The 22,437-nt window shown below is 45.4% G+C and overlaps 1 protein-coding gene, 1 non-coding gene and 1 pseudogene across 2 annotated transcripts; 1 reads left to right on the top strand and 2 right to left on the bottom strand.

Annotated features, from left to right (window-relative positions):
- The first annotated feature begins 288 nt into the window (after positions 1-288).
- On the top strand, positions 289-19,293 carry CNOT11 (CCR4-NOT transcription complex subunit 11). Its single transcript, XM_004321445.4, has 7 exons — positions 289-899; positions 5,896-6,060; positions 9,697-9,849; positions 13,692-13,894; positions 15,077-15,279; positions 17,504-17,600; positions 17,677-19,293. Exons 1-7 carry the CDS (start codon positions 380-382, stop codon positions 17,872-17,874), a joined length of 1,539 nt encoding a protein of 512 aa, XP_004321493.1. The 5' UTR covers positions 289-379; the 3' UTR covers positions 17,875-19,293.
- Positions 2,464-3,471, bottom strand: LOC117307860 (frataxin, mitochondrial pseudogene; annotated as a pseudogene).
- A 1,952-nt stretch (positions 19,294-21,245) lies between the features above and the next one.
- On the bottom strand, positions 21,246-21,359 carry LOC117307961 (small nucleolar RNA SNORD89). The gene has a single exon (XR_004521902.1). It is a non-coding gene; the product is annotated as a small nucleolar RNA SNORD89 (small nucleolar RNA).
- Between the last annotated feature and the right edge of the window lie 1,078 nt (positions 21,360-22,437).

Below are 22,437 nucleotides of genomic sequence, written 5' to 3'. Positions count from 1 at the left end.
AACGTCACCCAAATTTCTTGGGACCTTTGCCTGGTACAACCCTCGGGGCGCCTCTGGGGGCGGACGTTGCTCGCCCATGCGCAGACTGCACCACAGCGTGGTGCTGTGGCACCGCGAGACTTCCGCAGCTCCCCCACAGGCCCCACCCCCATTTCCGGCTTTTCGCTCCGCCCACTCGGCGTCTCGGGATCCTCTCCCTGGCCCGGCTCCAGCAGCCTCGCTCTGGGTCCGCGCCACACTTTCCTCTGCGGGCGGCTGGCTTCCCGGCGGGTTTTGTTTGCGACGCTGTCGTGCCACAGCGCGCTTTACGGCCGCGGGGACGGAGCGAGCCGGTGCCAGGGCCCCTCCGGCCCGGAAACAGGACTGGCGAGCGAGGTTGATGCCCGGCGGCGGGGCGAGCGCGGCGTGTGGCCGTCTTCTTACCGCCGCGGAGCAAAGGAGGGCCCGGGAAGCGGCGGGGTCGGTGTCTAGGAGCGGGCCAGGAGGCTCCGGCTCCGGCGGCGGCAGAGGCGGAGCGGGTGGCCCCGGGCCGGGTTGTGGAGGCCCGGGGGGCCCCGCGTGCAGGATGAGCCTGACCCCGAAGGAGCTTTCGAGCCTGCTGAGCATCATCTCGGAGGAGGCGGGCGGCGGCAGCACCTTCGAGGGCCTGTCCACCGCCTTCCACCACTACTTCAGCAAGGCCGACCACTTCCGCCTGGGCTCTGTGCTCGTCATGCTGCTGCAGCAGCCGGACCTTCTGCCCAGCGCGGCGCAGCGCCTCACGGCGCTCTACCTGCTCTGGGAGATGTACCGCACCGAGCCGCTCGCCGCCAACCCCTTCGCCGCCAGCTTCGCGCACCTGCTTAACCCCGCGCCGCCCGCCCGCGGCGGCCAGGAGCCCGACCGGCCGCCGCTCTCAGGTAAGCCCGGGTCCTCCCGCCGGGAGCCCGCTGTGCGGCGCGGAGGGTGAGATCCGGCAGCTGCTGGGCCTTCACCCACACGTGAAATGGATTGTGTCCTTTTGAAATCCCTTCCGCACTCCCTCCACCGAGTAGGGACAAGTGGCAGCTTCACGGCACCGAAAATTACTCCTCCCAACGGTACGGGCCGTGAAACCGTGCCGCTTAGTGTTGGGCTTGACGCTTTAGTGCCTCATGATGCAGTTCGTGCTCGTCACGCGCGTCTGAGGTGTGTGCAGTTGTAAGTAATGACACACAGGATCTGCCCTCCTACACCCCGGCTTTAAGTCTCAGGAGTCACCGAGAAGTCGTTCAGAACCCGAATACGTTGTTGAGCGGAAATGCACGTTCAGCAGCGTTTCAGGACTTTACAGCCGCCTTCTTGCTGTTAGGTGTCCTTGGTTAACGCGATGGGGGCAGAGGCTAGAAAGTGGTCTCAATTCACGGCCTAGACTGGAAGACGCAAGACTGCTGCACATTATGTAAAATGCATGCTCGTGCACCTTTAGTGAGATCACTGGGTTGGATGCGAGGCCTCTTTTGCTATTTCTGTTGGTTTGTTTGGCTTATAAACAGAAATTTATTTCTCATCGTTCTGGAGGCTGGGAAGTCCAAGGTCAAGGCCCCAGAAGACTGGGCGTCTGGTGAAGGCCTGCTTCCTGGTTCACAGACAGCTGTCTTCACACTGTGTCCTCACATGGTGAAAGGGATGAGGGATCCCTCTGGGGTCTCTCTTCCCGGGGCACTAATCGCACTTATGAGGGCTGTGATTGGGGGTTAGGATCAACACTTTAACATTCAGCCTACAGCCCAGGCTTAGCACGGTAATGGCACAATAAAGGATGATTATTTGAACCTGAATTCAACTGAAATTCAAGTAGAGCAAAACCCAAAACCATATACTTACTCTGTAGTTTTAAAAAAACTGTTCACTGTCATCTCCTCTACTAGAGGGAATTAAAGCTGGCCTGATAAGTTGCCTGACGGGACCACTAATTGTCTAAATTGGGAATCGACTATATTCTATCCAGTTTAACCCTCTCTGTTAACACGGGGAAACAGAGGTCCAGAGAGTTCGAGAAACTTGCCCAGAGACAGACAACTACTTTTGGGCTGGGCCAAGTGTAAGACCGGGGTTCCTTTCATTAACACCAACATCTTTTCATTTATGTGGCCTTTCACAGTTTACCAAGCACCTCTCAGCCCCATGACCTCACTTATTGTACTATATCCATGAGCGTACAGAGGTGGCTTTTGGGAGATTTTTTTGCATCCTCAGACCAGTGTTGCAATAGCTTATTCTATACTGACCCTTAAATTAAAAAAATATATATGTACACACACATGTAAATGTGTGTGTACATATATATGGACATATGGAAGACACAGCACCACATCTCCCTGTGTCACCCCATGCGGGCCACACCCTGGCAGTCACAAAGCACAAAGAGAAAATGGTCTTCGGTTTGGGAATTCCTGAGTTGCCACTGATGCTTCAATACTAAAGGGCTTAGAAGTGTTTACACTTTCAAGAGGAGTAGGAACGTTTTAGGCTTCCCTTTAATGAGTCTCATTTTGAGACAGGATGGCAAGGTTGGCCAGCCGCTCTTCATGCAGTTTTTGTAGTAAGTCTTTCAAAGAATGAATGGTGAAGCCAATTCATTTCTCCTCCTGGAATTTGTCCTCTTCTTTTTCTTTGTTGTGAGGTTATATATTAAAGGTATGGGCATACAGACATTACAAAAGATAAGGGCTGTCACGTGAGGGAGGAAGTCAGACAACAAATGCAAAGAAACCTGTGGAAATTAAAAATCTGAACTCACAGGCAGCGAGGGAGGCGACACGGTCTTTTCACAGAGCCGTACACATGATGCAACTGTCCTCAAAAGCAGGAATGGAAAAAACTAGCCATTCAGCTGCAGAGCGAAGCTGGGGTCTTGGCTTTAGCGCTTTTTATGTCTTCAGCATTCGGCTGGGCAGCAAGTGCCTTTTCCAGAGTAGGCCAGAGAACATGAGTCCAGTTTGGTTTTTAAGGCTTGAGTCAGCTCTGTGGCCAGCAGCTCGTGGAGGGACACACCGTCGTGGGAGTACACCCCGTTTCTCCCAGTCCAGTCGTAACGTTTGGGGCCACTGGATGGTGAAGATAACCAGATTTGCTTGTTTGGGGTCTGCTTGTTGACCACGTACGTTCCTAGATCTCCACCCAGTTTAATTGTTAAAACACCATATTCCCAAAGGAGGCATCATAGCCTTCAAGTGTGTAAGGTTTGTCTGCAAGGTCTTGAGAAAACTCTGCTAAGGAATCCAGCGTCTCCTCGGCCAGTTTTGCATATGTGGTATCGTCCAGACGGCCAGCGTCACCCAGAGTTCCCATTGTCCTCAGATTCATCCAGCAGACGCCCTGCTTTTTGACATTCAGGATCTAGTTGAGGCAGCAGAGGCTCAGACTGGGCTGGCTGCCTGTGCAGGCCCTGGCAGCTGTAGAGCTGGGCGTCCTTCGTTGGCCGTGGCGCCCCGGCGTGGGCCTGGACATAGCCCGGGGGTGCCAAGCGGAGCAGAGGCTGGCAGCTGCATGGTGCTCCAGCGTCCACATCTATTTGTTTTTTAAACTCAAGAGCTGCTTTATGAGACTTGATTTTGGGAGAAGACCTGAAGCCAGGAGAGGAGAAGGGCACAGAGGAGATGGTGATGAGTGATAAGGGTACCTGGAAGACTTGGAGGAGGACAGCTGTGGTGGGCGGAGCAGGTGGTGACAGGTGGGAAACAGTTTGATCTTACGGTCCTAAAGCAGTGAGGAAACAGGCGAGTGACCCCTTAAGGCAGGGACTGCTATTCAGGGAGCCAGAAGGTAAAGGCAGCAGATTTTGAGGTCAGGCCGGAGAATTTCTCCTTGCAGGGGAGGGCGTCTACGTTTAAGCTGGTCATGGTTCCTGCTGGCAACTCCTCTGGATCTAAAGCATCTTCTTGTGGATTTCCTGCACTGCCCTTACCTAAGAGGGGCAACCTGTGCATTCCATGAGATGTCTTTAGGGTACAGGTACTGAACCTGGTTTTCAGGAAGTTTGAGAATGCTGAGAAAGTCGCTGCAACGTGTGTGTGTGTGTGTGTGTGTGTGTGTGTGTGTGTGTGTGTGTGTGTGTGTGTGTGTGTGTGTGTGTTGAAACCCAGCACCGAGATGGATGGGGCAGTGTGGGATTTGGGTCGGAGAGCCCTTTGAATTCTGTAGGATGGCTTAGGCAAAGGAACCATAACTTATATAATGTCACTCTTGAATGCGATGAGTTTAAACCTAGATGTAGGCCATAGACTGCATTGTAAACAGATTTGCCAGGGAAATCCACGGATTGGTTATTTTGCCTCTCTCTGCCTCAATTTCCGTGTCTGAAAATTGCGGATAATTATGAGAAATAAAAGTATTTGCAATAAGCTTTATACATTACTATCGTCACTAGGTAGGGGTGGTGCTTAAATATACAACAGGGAATGTCAGTGTCAAGGCTTATTATACTGTGCGTCAAGGGGAGCATCTAATGGGTATATGTTTTGAAAGTTTTTCGGATGATTCTGCTGCAGAGCCAACGTTGAGAATGTATCTGGAAGTAAGTAGGATGGCTTCCTTGCACTCAAGAAGCTGCAGTCTGGTTGAAGAGACATAAACCTGATTGTAACCCAGTGTGGTTAAGGGCCGTACTAGATGTCACATGCACAGCACCTCGTAGCACAGGAACTACAGCTGTGTAGCTGGAGGAACTTTGAGAGGGGGTGATGTTTTTGCTGGATATTGATTAGAGATGGTGGGGAGAGAAGGGTGTGGCCCTGTCACGTATTCTTAAAGAGCTGTGTGTATTGGTTGTTTTGAAATCAGGAGTCAGAGAAAGTGAGAGATTTTATGTAACAGGAGTGTAGAACACATGGATTGGAGGGGGGTCAGAAGATGGGATTAGGAAAGTGGGTCAGGACCACGTTAGGAAGGTCTTATGAATGGTGCAGAAGTTTGGGGTTAATTCTGTGTAAACAGAATTAAAAATCTGTGAGCAGATTTGTACCTAGAAATATAACTCATTGGTAAGTGGGCGTGTGGACTGTGGGCGGTGAGTGGGTAGGAGTCCCAGCTGGGAGCTGGAACAGGGTCTGGCCACAGTGCGGTGCTGCGGTAGGATGGCCGCCGCCGGGTAAGCGGGCGGCTCTGGGATGAAAGGGAAGCATCAATGTCCAACACTCTGGGAATTGTAGCCGTGCTGTGGACTGAAACAGGTGTGTGAAGTGTATTTGCGGAGCTAGTGATTGCTTCCTTGTCTCTTTAACTTTTACACAGTTGCTGGTAGCAGTAGAGAAGAAAAGCACTTCTGAGCATTGTAGCTTTTATTGTTGTTTTTGCCTGCATATGTAAGCTTCAGCCTTTGCAGGAATTGAAGCACGTTAGAAAACAAAGTTGATTTTTTTGTTTTGTTTTGTTTTGGTGGTGCTGTGCGGCTTGCGGGATCTTAGTTCCCCTACCACCAGGGATCAAACCCGGGCCCCAGCAGTGAGAGCGCCGGGTCCTAACCACTGGACTGCCAGAGAATCCCCCAAAACAAAGTTAATAGTTACAAAAACCTTAAGTTTCATTGCCACAAGTCATAGAATTTCAGTTGACATACAGTTAATCTAGAGATTATTTGAAATATAAGGGAGGATGTGTGTAGGGTACATGCAAATAGTACACCATTTTGTATAAGGGACCCAAGCATCCTTGGATTTTAGTATACGCAGGGTGTCCTGGAACCAGTCCTTCTCAGGGACACTATTTAATTACATTTTGATGAATGTATCTATTTGGTTAAATGAATCTTCAATTGTAAGTTTGTCTTTAAAGGTACATGAGTTGAGGTGACAAGTAGCAAATGCTAATTTTACCAGACTCAAGATAATTTTTAAAAATAACCGTTAGAGAAACTGTACGTTCTTTTGTTTACAGGATTTTTGCCTCCTATAACTCCGCCAGAGAAGTTTTTCCTTTCCCAGCTGATGCTGGCCCCTCCACGGGAACTCTTCAAAAAGACACCGCGACAGATTGCCTTGATGGACGTCGGAAACATGGGCCAGTCTGTGGACATTAGCGGGCTTCAGCTAGCCCTGGCCGGTAAGGAGGGATCCCGCTTCAGGCATCTTTGTGTGCTAGCATTAGGCCTTTTTTCTTGAGGTACTCCATTTAAATGAAGGTCTTTGTAACTGTACTAAAAAGTTAGTATTTTCTGTGAAAAACATAGCTTCAGTACTGGATCCTTGCTATTATGGGATATAAATTTCCTTTTGAGTTTTCACTTGAATTGATTGCTTTTCCAGTTTAAGAAGAATGCTGAGTAAAACTTGGTCCGTTTAAAATTTTCCTGATGTCACTTCTACTCAAAGAGATCTACAAATTCAATGCAATTCTTATCAAAATCCCAACAATGTGTTTTGCAGAAATAGAAAATTCATATGGAATCTCAAGGGACCCAGAATAGCTGAAACAGTGTCGTCTTGGCGCCTTTATCGAAAATCATTTGAATATATATATGGGAAGGTTTATTTCTGGGCTCTGTATTCCACGTCATTGGTCTGTTTGTCTTTTGTTTTTAATTTTTATTTATTTATATTTTTGGCTGCGTTGGGTCTTGGTTGCTGCACGCGGGCTTTCTCTGGTTGCGGCCAGCGGGGGCTACTCTTCGTTGCAGTGTGTGGGCTTCTCATTGCGGTGGCTTCTCTTCATTGCGGAGCATGGGCTCTAGGCATGCGGGCTTCAGTAGTTGTGGCATGTGGGCTCAGTAGTTGTGGCTCGCCGGCTCTAGAGCACAGGCTTAGTTGCTCTGCGGCATGTGGGATCTTCCCGGACCACGGCTCAAACCCGTGTCCCCTGCATTGGCAGGCGGATTCTTAACCACTGCGCCACCAGGGAAGCCCGGTCTATTTGTCCTTATTCTAGTACCACCCTTTTGATTAGGGTGGCTTTTTTTTCCCAAATAAAAAGGGTTTTATTTGCAGGGGAGCAGGACACTAATCCAAGTCATACAGTAGCTTTTGTGAAATTGAGAGGTGTGAGACCTCCACCCTGTTCTTCTGTTTCAAGATTATTTGGGCACCTTCTGTTACACGTATAAGCAGATGAATGCGTGGTCTTGAAGCAAACTCCTGTAGTGATAGAAAATAAGGAGACCTTGAACAGGGTGGTCAGGGAGAGCCTCTCCGTGTAAGGATAAAGAAGAGCAGCTTTTGCTAACCTGCTCTAAGCAGAAGTGCAGATGCATGGGTCTCATCACCTGAGAGCAATTCATTAGGGAAATTATAATCTGTAGCCAGATTTGTGAACCCTTGACTTCGTGATTAAGTGAGCTGCAGGGTTAATTTGATAGTGCCTCATCCTTAGACTTCATGCCCTGTGACATTTGGCATCTTGTATAAGGTGACATCTAATCTTCTCTTTCCTTGGGGCATTCTGAACCTTATTTATTTATTTATTTTAATTTATTTTATTTATTTTTTAAATTTTTGGCTGCACTGTGTCTTCGTTGCTGTGCGCAGGCTTTCTCTCGTTGCGGCGAGCAGGGGCTACTCTTGGTTGCGGTGTGCGGGCTTCTCACTGCAGTGGCTTCTCCTATTGCAGAGCACAGGCTTCAGGCGCGCAGGCTTCAGTAGTTGTGGCACGCGGGCTTAGTAGTTGTGGCTCGCGGGCTCCAGAGCGTAGGCTTAGCAGTTGTGGCGCACGGGCTTAGTTTCTCTGTGGCACATGGGATCCTCCCAGACCAGGGCTTGAACCCGTGTCCCCTGCATTGGCAGGTGGATCCCCAACCACTGTGCCAGCAAGGAAGCCCTGAACCTTATTATTTTTTTTTTCTAAGTATTTTGTTATTTATTTATTTATTTATTTTTGGCTGTGTTGGGTCTTCGTTTCTGTGCGAGGGCTTTCTCTAGTTGTGGCAAGCGGGGGCCACTCTTCATCGAAGTGCGCGGGCCTCTCACTATCACGGCCTCTCTTGTTGCGGAGCACAGGCTCCAGACGCGCATGCTCTGTAATTGTGGCTCATGGGCCCAGCTGCTCCGCGGCATGTGGGATCTTCCCAGACCAGGGCTTGAACCTGTGTCCCCTGCATCGGCAGGTAGATTCTCAACCACTGCGCCACCAGGGAAGCCCTGAACCTTATTTTTAAAGTACTAAATATTAACAATATAACAATGGTTATTTTCTGAAACTAAGAGAACTCTTTTTCAGACTTTTAAGATTGAAGGTACACAAAAGTACTTGTTAGCTACTACTGCCAGATGCAATCTATTAACAGAAATAAAATAATTATTTTCTTAACCAAAGACACTATGAAAACTGGTTGCCGAGGTGATGGGCAATTTCAGTCACCTTACCTTTAGAAGTGACGTATATTCTGAGGTTTCTAGCTTTGTATTCAATAAAGTAAGAATCAAATCTAATTTCCTTTTCAACTTGTGATGACTTGAATCAGCCCATGAGAAAGTTTTAAAGTACATCAAGCTCAGGGGCTTCCCTGGTGGTGCAGTGGTTAAGAATCCGCCTGCCAATGTAGGGGACACAGGTTCAAGCCCTGGTCTGGGAAGATCCCACATGCCGCAGAGCAATTAAGCCCGTGCGCCACAACTACTGAGCCTGTGCTCTAGAGCCTGTGTGCCACAACTACTGAACCCACGCTCCACAACTCCACAACAAGAGAAGCCACCACAATGAGAAGCCCACGCACCACAATGAAGAGTAGCCCCCGCTCGCTGCAACTAGGGAAAACCTGGGCACAGCAACAAAGACCCAACACAGCCAACAATAAATAAATAAAATAAATTTATAAAGTACGTCAAGCTCAGAAAGGAATATATGACTAGACTTAGGATTGAGAGGCTTGGCACAGTGGCTAAGCTGGCTGTCCCCTAGAGCTGTTTGCTGTCCTCTGCCCAGACTGAAGATGTCTTATTCATTTTCACAAGTGCTTAAGAAAAAAAGGGAAGTACACCTATCTTCTCTGGAGCTAGCCACACAGATCGTCTGTACGGAGGCTGGCCTGAAATTCAGATGTCTTTACAGTGGGATCCAGGGACCAAAGGTGTACTTATGGATGATGCAGTTGCATTTTCCTAACTTTAAGAAAACAAGCAGACAAGTTAAACATCAGTAACCACAAGGGGCAGTTATAACTACAGTGTGTGTGCAATAGTATCTCGTTTTAACAGATTTTCCCCTGGTTCCTAATGGGATTGAATATCTTTTCAGATGTTTATTGGCCATACAAGCTTTTTAAAAAATATTTATTTGTTTGTTTTTATTTTTGGCTGTGTTGGGTCTTCGTTGCTGCACATGGGCTTTCTCTAGTTGCATCGAGCGGGGGCTACTCTTGCTTGCAGTGCGCGGGCTTCTCATTGTCGTGGCTTTTCTTGTTGCGGAGCACAGGCTGTAGAGCGCAGGCTCAGTAGTTGTGGCGCACGGGCTTAGTTGCTTCACGGCATGTGGGATCTTCCTGGGCCAGGGATCGAACCCGTGTCCCCTGCATTGACAGGCGGATTCGTAACCACTGTTCCACCAGGGAAGCCTCAGGCTTTTTAAAAATAAAACACTTGTTGGAAGTCATTAGCCCATTTTTTCCTATTTTTTAAAATTGATAATCTATCCTGAATCTGGCCCTTTGTTTATGTGTTGTAGATCACTTTCTCCATTTAGTAGCTTCTCTTTTCACTCTCCTTGTGGTGCCCTCAGTTTTGAAGTGTTTCCTGTTTTAATCTATTTCAGAACGCCAGTCTGAATTGCCAACTCAAAGTAAGGCCAGCTTCCCTAGCATTCTCAGTGACCCAGACCCGGATTCTTCTAATTCTGGATTTGACAGCTCCGTTGCCTCTCAGATCACGGAAGCTTTAGTCAGTGGACCAAAGCCACCTATTGAAAGTAGGTATATCTAATTTTGTATTCTTGGTTTTATGTTATCAGCGTCCCCCTGAGACTTTCTGGTTTTCTGAAACATCATGTTGTTTTCGTTGATACTTAAACGTGAATTTTTTTTTTGTGTGTGTGCGGTACGCGGGCCTCTCACTGCTGTGGCCTCTCCCATTGCGGAGCACAGGCTCTGGACGCGCAGGCTTAGCGGCCATGGCTCACGGGCCCAGCCGCTCCGTGGCATGTGGGACCCTCCTGGACCGGGGCACGAACCTGTGTCCCCTGCATCGGCAGGCGGACTGTCAACCACTGCGCCACCAGGGAAGCCCTTAAATGTGAATTTTTAAAAATTTATTTTATTGAAGTACAGTTGATTTACAGTGTTGTGTTAATTTCTGCTGTACAGCAGAGTGATTCGCTTATACGGATATATATATATATGTACATTCTTTTTCATATTCTTTTCCATTTTGGTTTATTACAGGATATTAAATATAGTTCTCTGTGCTATACAGTAGGACCTTGTTGTTTATCCATTCTCTATATAATAGTTTGCATCTGCTAATCCCAAACTCCCAATCCATCCCTCCCCAATCCCCTCTTCCCCTTGGCAACCACAAGTCTGTTCTCTATGTCTGTGAGTCTGTTTCTGTTTCATGGATAAGTTCATGTGTGTCACATTTTAGACTCCACGTATAAGTGATATCATATGATATTTGTCTTTCTCTGACTTCACATAGTATGATAATCTCTAGGTGAATCCATATTGCTGCAAATGGCATTATTTCATTCTTTTTTATGGCCTAATAATATTCCATTGTATAAATATACCACATCTTCTTTATCGTTTCATCTGGTGATGGACATTTAGGTTGTTTCCATGTCTTGCCTATTGTGAATAGTGCTGCTGTGAACATAGGGGTGCATGTATCTTTTTGACTTAGAGTTTGGATATATGCACAGGGGTGGGATTGCTGGATCAGAAGGTAACTTTGGAACCTCCATACTGTTTTCTATAGTGGCTGAACCAATTTACATTCCCATCCATAATGTAGGAGGGTTCTCTTTTCTCCACACCCTCTCCAGCATGTTATTTGTAGATTTTTTAATGATGGCCATTCTGACTGGTGTGTGGTGGTATCTCACTGAAGTTTTAATTTGATCTGCATTTCGCTAATGATGAGCAATGATGAGCATCTTTTCATGTGCCTGTTGGTGATCTGTGTGTCTTCTTTGAAGAAATGTCTCTTTAGGTCTGCTCATTTTTTGATTGGGTTGTTTGTTTTTTTCTGTTGTTGAGTTGTATGAGCTGTTTGTATGTTTTGGAAATTAAACCCTTGTTGGTCGTACCATTTGCATATGTTTTTTCCCAGTCTGTAGGTTGTCTTTTCATTTTGTTTATGGTTTCCTTTGCTGTATAAAAGCTTGTAAGTTTGATTAGGTCCTATTCGTTTACTTTTGCTTTTATTTCTATTGCCTGGGAGAATGACCTAAGAAAACATTGGTAGGATTTATGTCAGAGAATGTTAAACATGAATTTAGTGAGAAACTTCCTAGTATAGTGTCTGGAACATAGTAGAGATGCTCAATAAAAGTTAGTTTCTTGGGCTTCCCTGGTGGCGCAGTGGTTAAGAATCCGCCTGCCAGTGCAGGGGGACACGGGTTCAAGCCCTGGTCTGGGAAGATCCCACATGCCGCGGAGCAACTAAGCCCATGCGCAACAACTACTGAACCTGCGCTCTAGAGCCCATGAGTCACAACTACTGAGCCCACACGCCTAGAGCCTGTGCTCCATAACAAGAGAAGCCACCGCAATGAGAAGCCCGTGCACAGCAACGAAGAGTAGCCCCTGCTCACAACAACTAGAGAAAGCCTGCACGTCAACAAAGACCCAATGCAGCCAAAAATAAATTAATTTTAAAAACTTAAAAAAAAAAAGTTAGTTTCTTTTTTAATAAAAATACCAAGGTTTTGGGAATTCCCTGGTGGTCCAGTGGTTAGGATGCCATGCTTCCACTGCAGGGGGTGCAGGTTCCATCCCTGGTCAGGGAACTAAGATCCCACATGCTATATGATGCAGCCAAAAAAATCCCAAGTATTTTTTATTACATACCTATCATCAGCATATCTAAGGATATAAATTCTCTGATTTTACTGAAATGAGTTTATTTTTGTAGTTTATTACCTTTTTGTTTTATACTTCATTAATCTTATCATTTTCCATTGCAGTTTTACTGATCTTATAGCTCTTAATTCAAAGAAAACTCCTATTGAACTTGAAATAATAGAGCATTTTTTAAAAATTAATTAATTTATTTTTGGCTGTGTTGGGTCTTTGTTGCTGCGCACGGGCTTTCTCTAGTTGCGGTGAGCGGGGGGCTACTCTTCGTTGCAGTGCATGCACTTATTGCAGTGGCTTCTCTTGTTGCGGAGCACGGGCTCTAGGCATGCAGCCTCAGTTGCCCCACGGCATGTGGGATCTTCCCGGACCAGGGCTTGAAGCTGTGTCCCCTGCATTGGCAGGCGGATTCTTAACCACTGTGCCACCAGGGAGTCCTGCATTTTTTGGTTTTATACGATTCTGTGTGGTTTTAATGATGAAGGCATGCTTTCTGCTTAGGGATAACATGTTCTCCAGACTATAGTGTCACCTTGAGTTTAAAACTTACACTGTGACTTTTAATGCCATTTACAGTAGGTTTTTGGAATAAATAAGTCTCAGCTAGTCACAGTGTGTGGGAAGGTCCAAGGCACAGATGGGTTGTATTTAATACTTGCTCGGGCACATCTTTGACTTGAATGGGCCACTGGAAAGGTGTGTAAGAAGCAAGTCAATCAGATATTAGGTCTGAGTCTAGCTGAACACCAGGCATCCTTGCCTCATGGGAACTTTCTCTTTATCACATAGGTATAACTTCTCGTGAAATGTTAAAAACTTTCTTTTTGTAAATGGGCTGCAGAGATTCAGGTGCTAGTTCTGGCAATATATGTGAAGAGATGGTGTAGTTTAAGACAAAGGGATGATTCTTAGCCAGACACAGACATTTTCAGTAAACCAGGGGACCTAGTAATCTCAAATTTGGCCGGGGCTCGGTCCATGAGGAGTTAGTTAGCCATCTTAGACCCTACGTGGGAACCAAAGTGAGGGGTGAAATTTGCTTGCTGAGAAGTCCCAGACAGCATTTCTTTTAGTGGGTTTGTAACTTAGGGATCAATCTTGTTTTGTAAAATAGTTGAGGTATTAAATTGAGTGACTTCACTGTTCTGTTGTATTTTTACTGTTTTAAGAAAATGATACAGCATTTGTGAATTTAGGGGTTTATGAAAGTCCAGATTCATTTGAGCATGTCAATAGTCAACCGTACCTTTCCCCTACCATTTCATCTCCACATAATTTGCTACTTCAGGGTTATAAGATGCAAAAACAAAACCAGTATACATCATATGGTCTCTGAATAAAATTGTGCTGAGAATAGGATGAGTGAGATCAACTAGTGTTTTATTTTTCCCATCCAGACTTACCCATGGAGTAAGTTGTGTCCTTCTGCGATTGAGTGGTGATCATGCTTGAACTAGGACTTGTCAGGTGGTGGTAATGTTTTCCTCTCCTCCCCCAAAATAGATTTGGTCTCTGACATCATAATGTTATGTCAGTGTTTCAGTTTCTTGTGTTCTGAATAAAACCCTGCCTTTATGTCCTTTCTGCTTCTAATTTTCAAGTCAGAGTGTTGCTGTGTTGTCCTTATTAAGAGGTGTCACTGCACTTCACTAAGCGGAATCTGTGAGGTTTATACACACATGTTGCGGGGTCAGCCGAGTGACAGAAGCAGTCAGACACGCTACTTTGATTACAGGCCATTTTCGGCCGGAGTTTATCCGTCCACCACCTCCGCTCCACGTGTGTGAGGATGAGCTGGCTTGGCTCAATCCAACCGAGCCCGACCACGCGGTTCAGTGGGACAAGTCGATGTGTGTGAAGAACAGCACTGGCGTAGAGATCAAGCGAATAATGGCCAAAGCCTTCAAAAGCCCCTTATCTTCTCCTCAGCAGACACAGGTATGGATTTATTGTAAACATTTTCCTGTATTTAATTCACCAGGTGTTTTCGTTTTTCATAAAGTGATAAATGACCAGTAACGTGATGTTGGCAGCGTGAGCCAGCAGCAGGAGGCGTGGCTCTGAAGCTCTGTTCTGCCCCCCACCCCCCCTCGGCTCACTTCACTCTGGTGGGGCTCGAAGCCTGGTGCCCGAAAACCTAGCGACTTTTGTGTGGGATGAGTTTGACTCTGGAGCGTAGGATGGCGCGCACTCCTGCTCTGCGCTGCCGGGCGCTTTATGTACATTGTTACTAAGCTGGACAGGACTCCAGGAGGGTAAGCGGAATCATTAACATTTAACCAGGAAGGTAAACTAGCACCCATCACACAGCTGGTTAATGGTGGATTCAGAATAGCGCCCCCGCACCCAACTGTGACGCTTCCCGCGGGGGAAAGGCAGAACACCGTGGGCGGTTCCGGTTGGTGAGCTTTATTCTTCAGTTGGTACACTTTCACATTAGAACCTGCCAGGAGCTACATTTCCAGCGTAGTTCATTTTGCTTACCAGGCCATCATGCAACAGTGCATGTGTACATACACGGAGACAGGGCAAGGAGCACAGAACATTAAGAATGTACCAATTTGGCAGAAGAAACTGTCTTTGAGGACACCTATTTGAGTGAGCGTGTGCAGTGTGCCGGGCAGACAGCCCCTCCCCCTGCCCGTCCCCGCCTCAGGCATCTGTTCCCCTCGGCGCTGGGTGGGGCTTTGGTTCCTGATGTTCCCCGATGATCTCTGTGATCTGTGCTTTTCCGGAGAACTAGTCGGTAAGATTATTTTTAACAAATGACATGGAAAAAAAAACCTACAAAGGACTTAAGGATGATATTGTTAAAATCCACACAGTATTCAAACAATACTGATTCTGGTTTAATGCCCGGGATGCATTAGTGTCGTTTATAAACTGTTGTGAAGGTGCCTGGTTTTAGTATCTGACATTTAAAATGTAAAGTTTAAAATATCAAAGAATGATGATCATGGATTTGAAGGAAGACATTTATAAAGTTGGTTCAGTGCAGATAATTTTACAACTTTTCTTTATAAAAATACTTTGTTTTTTTGTACGCATGCAGGAAAGACAATTCCTCATTTGACTCAGGAACCTCTGTTTTTCTCTTTCTAAAAATTTGATTATATTTAGCTCCTTGGAGAGTTGGAAAAGGACCCCAAACTTGTTTATCATATTGGCCTCACTCCAGCCAAGCTTCCTGACCTAGTGGAAAACAACCCTCTAGTCGCTATAGAAATGTTGCTGAAGTTAATGCAGTCAAGCCAGATCACTGAGTATTTTTCGGTTCTGGTCAATATGGACATGTCATTACATTCAATGGAAGTTGTAAACCGGTAAGTTTCTATGCGCGATCAAATGCGGACAGGGGTAGGGGTGTGTATATAGATCCGGATTAAATGATTAGAAGGGAAAAAGCAGCAAGTTTTCTTTTCCCCTGATACACTGTTAGTCTGAGAAAACCCATTAAATAAATAATCTGAGCCTTAGTGTTGACTGCATGTGAACCTGGAGAGTATTCCAAGTATTTCGCACTAGTAGCAGCATCAGTGAAACTTAATCGCTAAGATTTATCTCCTGTGTATGGTTGTATATTCTTTACACAAATTACAGATACTGCATTATTTCTCGTTAGAGACTAACAGCTGTTATCAGTATGGGTCTGGGAGCTGAGGAAATTCTGGGAATGCCTTCCTAGAATTCGTCGTTCCTCGCACTGTTCTCTGAACCTTTCTTTGATTTGGCCTCCTTGCTCCGTTGTCACCAACTGTCAGGGAAACAATACATTCCCTTCTCTGTGTGCTCTGAGTAGTGGTTTCTCACTTTGTTATTTTGCTTACAAATATGTCTTAGGTAAATTACAAATTCCATAGGCTTGGGGGGTTAGCTTGGGAGCCTACTGTTTATTAAGCTGTCTGTGGGTAGTGTAGCCATATGTGCAGGCTTGCCTGATGTGGTCCCAGTTTAGGCTTCTCATCCTCAGCTCTGCTCCATGTGGTGTCTTGTTCCGGGGGCTAAATTATATAGTTTTTCTGCTCATGGGGCGGTCCATTCTGAGTGCTACGCAACTGCACTTCAGTTGAACACTCACTCGTTTGTAAGTTGGGGATTAATTGTTTTTTCACCTACTTAAAGCTGTACTAAAGAATATGTCCTGGGAATCCCTGGCGGTCCAGAGGTTAGGACTCTGCACTTTTACTGCCAAGGGCCCAGGTTCCATCCCTGGTGGGGGAACTAAGATCTTGCAAACCACATGGTGTAGCCAAAAAACCCCCCCAAAACAAAAAAACCACAATGAAGTTATAATCAGCTGGTGGGAAAAGCCTGGCTGGAAGCCGAGGGATCCCAAGCGTGTGTGTAGGAGCGCGCAGATTTGTGGGAGGGAAGCACGAGGTAGTCACCTTTAACTTTCTGTGCCGGCAAAACCGGCTGGCCGCTTGCTGACCTGCGGCTTCATTTCTGCGCTCTCCTCCAGGCCTTCGGCCGTTCCCTGTTACTGAGACTCACTCCTCTTTGGGGGCTGCCTCCTGCTCGGGGCCTCTGGGCCGACCATGCTCTAAGTGCCCGCTTACTGTCTAAACCAGCCGTTAGGCACTTAGTCCGAGAATACCCGCACCTTTTTATCAGTGGTGCAGAAGTAATTTCAAGGACAGGGTCTGCTCTGCGTGCGCCACCCCCATCATGGTGCATCACCCACAGGTGGTGTTTCCTTGGAGCACGGGTTCCTCAGCCTTGTGGAAAAAAGTTCTATAATCAAATAAGTTTAGAAAACTTTTGGAAATTCATACTGTATAGTTAGCATAGCACACACCTTTATCTGAGCATGAAATTCCTACTTTACCCTCCCTCCACCCCACCTTAAAACATTTCACAGAATCCTTTGGAAAACACCAGCCGCCCCTTGAAGACTCTAGACCAAGGTGCCTTTTGCTACCTTCCAGCCAGGGCTTTCCCACCAGCTCCTGAGTGTGCCACGCCCGTCCCCGATTCCACAGTTCACTCAGATTATCCACTTAGCTGGAAGGACACCACTTCTCTCCTTGGGTTTCCGTTTAAGTCATTTGCTCTGTTGACTTTTCCCGAGTCTTTCACTTACATCACTCTTTGTGCAAACGCCACATGTTAGCACTTAGTTATACACTGTGCTGTTCAGTTACTACCACGCCTTTCTTCACATGCGTTCCTTGCATAGCACTTGTCTGTAATCAGGTTAGTAAGCGGTACTTACGTGGACAGAATAACTGCCCGGGTTGTTAGAGCTTGGACGATAACTATGAATTCTGATTCAGCCAGGAACACACAGGGACATGGTGCTCAATGTGTACTGCACGTGTAATGCTAAGTGTAGACCTGAGAAAAGGAAGTGTCACTTATTAGCGGCAGTGGGGGGGGGGGGCTCCGAGGTTTACTTGCATAAACTTCTTTAAAACTAGGTAACTAGATTATATATCAGAATTTTTCACTAAATGACCAAAGGAAATTTTAGATTTTATGGTGAACGGTGTTTTAAAATGTTATTAGCAAATAAAATTAACAGCCCTTTCTAACTTTATGAAACAGACTAACTACAGCTGTTGATCTACCTCCTGAATTTATTCACCTTTATATATCAAATTGCATTTCTACCTGTGAACAAATTAAAGATAAATATATGCAGGTAAGTAAGAGAAATTTTTGTAAATTTTATAAATACCTGCCCAGAAAACGCACACTAAAATTAGTTTCTTTTTCAGAATCGTCTGGTGCGTCTCGTGTGTGTCTTTCTCCAGTCCTTGATCCGTAACAAAATCATCAACGTGCAGGACTTATTTATAGAAGTGCAGGCCTTCTGTATTGAGTTCAGCAGGATACGAGAAGCTGCAGGCCTCTTCCGGTTGTTGAAGACCTTGGACACTGGGGAGACACCTTCTGAGACCAAGATGTCCAAGTGATAGCTCGTCGGGACCACCTGTTCATCGTTCAGCTATGCTGTGCTTTTCATTTTTAAAAGTGTTCAGACCCTGAGTGATTGCTTGGCTTTAATGCGTATAAACACCAGTTTATCCACTTAAAGCAAAGTTTTGCTTTCCTGGATGACTTTTTCTTTAGATGAATTTTTGGTAAGAACTTGGACGAATGTGTCTTGTAGGTGTCTCGCTGATGATTATCCATTGGGGCTGTCATCCCAAACGAAGTCACTGCACAAAGTAGATGAGGTCTTCAGCTGAAGAGCAAGGTGCCTGTTTTTGCTTAAGATGTAAGTCACGGGCTTCAGATAAGGCAAGAATACCGTTTTCCTGAGGTTCCAACGTTGAAAGTGTTTAGTGAGAGTAAATTGAAGACACTCTCAAGAACCTGCCTTACTGCCCCTGAGGTCTTGAGTCATCATCACATGACGGTATTCTGACCCTTGAACTTCTCACTGGGTGCAGTGTGAGCCCCGGACACCCGTGTGCCTTCTCCTTTCTTGTCATGGGGACCTAAGAGACAACAGCGGGCTGCCTACAGACGTGGGAATTCTTAGAAACCTTTTCCGAGACTATAAGAGCTGGTAGTTTTCTGGGCCTTCTCTCCTGTTAACAGTCTAAAAGAGCGTCGGTACTTCAGGAGGAAGGACGGCACCGGGGGCCGTGCTGCACGGCTGCTCACCGAGTGGGCTTTGTGCCCTCCCCGTGGCGTCCTGTGGGCTGTTTAACCCCGGACAGCAGTGCCTTACATTAAAGTTTTCTATGAACTCTATTATCTGATGTATTTTTCACTCAAAGACATCATGAAAAATTCCCCATCTGCTGAGGTACTTTCAAAGCGTATTCTTCATAGGAACAGGAATCACCTCCCAATCCAACCCTTAGCAAAAGTTAAAGGATACCAAGCCGAGGGGTTTTAAGATGAGTACAGATTCCCACCTTGTAATATTGGCAAAACAGTACTCTTAGATTTATGAGAAATTTTAGCTTCGTTATTCTTGCGAAGGGTAGTGATTTATAAATATACTTGCTTCAAGGAAATAAGGACCCAAACTGATATAACAGGTGCACCTTCAGACATCTAAATGATGGCAACAGTTGACTTCTCTCAACACCTAATGGCTGGCATCACCGTTTTGCATGTTACCACTGGGCAAAGAAACAGTTCATTATTCACATACTCTCTGGAATGGTGAAGTGTCGACCGCGCCTCGCCGCAAGCCTCCCAACCTCAGGCTCCAGGCCCTGCCGATTCCTGGTCACGCTGAGCCTCCTGGCTGGCAGCCCCGGGACGCACGCACGTCGCTGCCTAACGCGAGTTTTCTCAGTGAGGTACCTCACCAGCGCTCAGGAGCAGCAGCCAGGGCGACAACACTGTGCCTGGGGTCCGTTCCAAACTGAAATCACCAACGAGAAGCACAACATTTCGGACATGTGGGACTACATAGAGCACAAAAGGACACCTGCTGACAGTCTGAGCTGAAACTAGAAGACAGCATCCATCCTCCCATCCAGCCTCACCTGGTAGGGCGCGTGCCAGCAGCTCAGCAGGGTCACTGCCCCCGGGGTGTCCACGAGCCACCGCAGATGTGCTACACACACTGGTTTGGAGCTGCAAGTGTGCTTCTGTGGGCACATCTGCAGACATGGCCTGAGACTAAAGACAGACCACTGTGCATCGTTTCCAGATTACAGTACTGGTGTTTACTTGACAGAGGAAAGGTTTTCAAATTTATTTTAAATAAATAGCTTACAAAGAATAGTAATTATATTTAGAGAACATTAAAAAAAAAAACAGTTAAGATACAGTTACACCACCAGCAAAAAGTTCTTCATTAAACATTTAAAAGTAGAAGAAAGTTTACCTGAAATAAAAGAAACAATAATCCTGGGATTCAATAAACTGCAGTCAACTTTTAAGTGTCATCAGACGAGTTCAGTTTAACTGTCATGTTTTTTAAAAACCACACCTTGAATTCTCTGGACTTTTAGTTCCAATCTGTTGTAGCTTTAGTATCTTCAAATTACCTGTTAAAAAGAAGACGGCAAGGAGACCTGTTAAGAAGATGACATCTTAGGGTAGAAAGTTCAAAAAAGCATTTGCAATCCTAAAATTTAACTATTTCAAATACCTCTCTTTAACAGTATTATTTCGTTAAGTAACTTTAAGGAAATGGTATCACTCAATTTTTATTCTTATAGAATACAGATACACTTTCATAAATTTTAAGTAGCGTGTACTACTGTATTATGCATTTTGTGATGATTCACATTCCCGTGGTGAACAGTGGATCACACATCTATTTTAAATGCTATTAGGGTGATGTCCCTAAAATATTTTGAGGGTTAAAATGGAAAATTAACGCATGGGGAGAACTTTTTACATACTTGTTAAAATTCCTGCACCCTGTACCAAGAGATTTTGCTAGTTTCCTTTTGTACCTGGTCTTTTCTTTTTATGCAGTCACTACTGTTCTTATGAGGAAAATCCTTGAGGAAAGGACTTCCATAATCCTGGGATTCAGTAACTGTAATCAGCCCAACAGAAAGTACTAGTGTTCTTAAGTTTCTCTTTAGCCCTTAATACACAAGCCTACAACTCATCAAAAAGAATGGATTGACTTTTCTTGTACTCATTTTAAACAAATGTAATGCAGATATTTTTTTTGATTTACAACATTTTATATTTATACTTTGCTGTTAGAACACGGGCAGATCTCTAGCTGCATGGCTGATGATATTGTAGACGTTTCACTTTCATAACCAGTAATACAAGTACTAGTATTTTTGATGAATGAAATGCTTATAAGTGTTTTTAAAACTTCAAAAACGAAATTAACTGGGAAAAGCGTAGGTGGCTTTTCTGGTTGGTGGTTGCGTCACAGAAGCACAGCGTGCGCCACACAAGACGAGCTCTGGTTCAGGCCAGCGTCCCATGCTCTGTAAATCTCAAAGCAGGGCTTACAGTGAGCCCAAAGAAACTGACGAAAACATGTCATTACCTCAGGTTCTAGTTAGTGATATCTGCATGCTCACTTAACCTCAGCCCTCACTGATCACGTCAACTTTAATGTGCTCAAAGGAAGGCTACAGCCAAAGGAAGCCATCTTACTGGGCAATCTGGTTACGCTGGGTATTGTGTCCAAGTAAAAACACACCCGGTTCCTGAAGGTCTATTACTGTTGTTATTGTTTTCATGAGTCTGGTGGTCTTTGATTCAGCAAGTATATCCTAAAGCATGTAGAGAGGTACTTACTGCATGTTCAAGCCCTGAAGTTGCCCCAAGGTTCACTGATTATCTTAAAAATATCTGAGCTCGCTGGAAAGGCCTATCTTGGAAATCTTGCCCTGACATTACTGAGGTCAGACCAGAGGTTCGCTTCAGGAGGTTTTGTCATCGTGCGCCCACAGAGAGCCAACTGCTGAGGGACACACTGCAATTCGGCCTTTTAGTGTCATCATTCCTCAGTAACTACAGGGAGGGAGCAGTCTTTCAGGAAAGGCTCTGCGGATTCAAGATCCCTAAAAGGACAGCATGCAAAGAGCTATTACCTGCTCCAGGTGCTGTGTGTACGCCTCCCCTCTGGGCGTCGTGGCTTTCTGATGGGAAGCCCGGAAGCAGCATGGCAGGCAACAGCCTGCGGGGTGTTCACATCCATGGGTACACTGCCCTCCTCCACAGGCTGCCTGAGGCTCTCAGTTAAAAAGAAAAAATACTGTCTCTACATTATTTGTGAAGAAATGGTCTTCATGACAACTGTGAGAAGGAAATCGATTACTGCCATAAATAATATAACCTTAACTACATCTCTCATTTACTAATCTTTCTTCATTGACATTCCCCAGATTCCCAGCATTTTATCAAGTTTCTATTTCAGCAAAAAGTCTAGTAATATTTGACCCTTTATCATGTTTATTTCCACCTAAGAAAAGCGTATCAAAGGAAACATTTTCCTTTCGAAGTACTGAAGTTTTGTCTTCTCTTGCTAATTTCTTTATCTGCTGTTAAAGACTTGTGTTTCTAGAAATAAGAGCACTATAATTTTTCCAATCTCTTCTATTTATAACTTAGGGTTCAAACTTCTGAATTAAGGAAAGCTCTAGCTGACAGCCACTGATTAAGAACTCACACTTCCATAATCATTAAAAACAATTTACCTTGCTCTGTCACAGTATTCTTTTTAAAAGTCAGCTTCATTGGCTACTGGGAAGAATTAAAGCATCTTTCCCTACTGTGTGTGTTAAAATACAAAGAGCAAACAGTCTACTCAGTATAAAATCAAGGACATATTTTCCTATCCACAATGCACCACAGAAGGCGGATTTCAAAGATAATTGCTATTATGGAAACCTACTGAGGCTGTCTGTTGAAATGAGAGCTCAAAGTAAGACGACTTCTATTCCAATAGCTCCTCACATGGAAACTGGCCTCAGTTTACTTCCACTGTTTACTCACCTAGTATTTCACTGAGTGGCTGGAATCAAAGTGTAGTAAATAGTTTGAAAAAAATAAGCTATATGAACTTTACATCTTAGAAACAGCTATAA

Source organism: Tursiops truncatus, chromosome 14, assembly GCF_011762595.2.
Source record: "Tursiops truncatus isolate mTurTru1 chromosome 14, mTurTru1.mat.Y, whole genome shotgun sequence".
NCBI classification, from domain to species: domain Eukaryota; kingdom Metazoa; phylum Chordata; class Mammalia; order Artiodactyla; family Delphinidae; genus Tursiops; species Tursiops truncatus.
The sequence above is the reverse complement of the archived record's forward strand: the minus strand, read 5'-3'. Positions and strand labels throughout refer to the sequence as shown.

Bases quoted from the DNA above. Each gene is read 5' to 3' on its own strand.
- CNOT11 (XM_004321445.4), top strand. From the start codon at position 380: ATGCCCGGCGGCGGGGCGAGCGCGGCGTGTGGCCGTCTTCTTACCGCC. The intron at 6,061-9,696 runs GTAAGGAGGGAT...AATCTATTTCAG, and splicing joins GCTTCAGCTAGCCCTGGCCG to AACGCCAGTCTGAATTGCCA. The intron at 17,601-17,676 runs GTAAGTAAGAGA...TTTCTTTTTCAG, and splicing joins TTAAAGATAAATATATGCAG to AATCGTCTGGTGCGTCTCGT.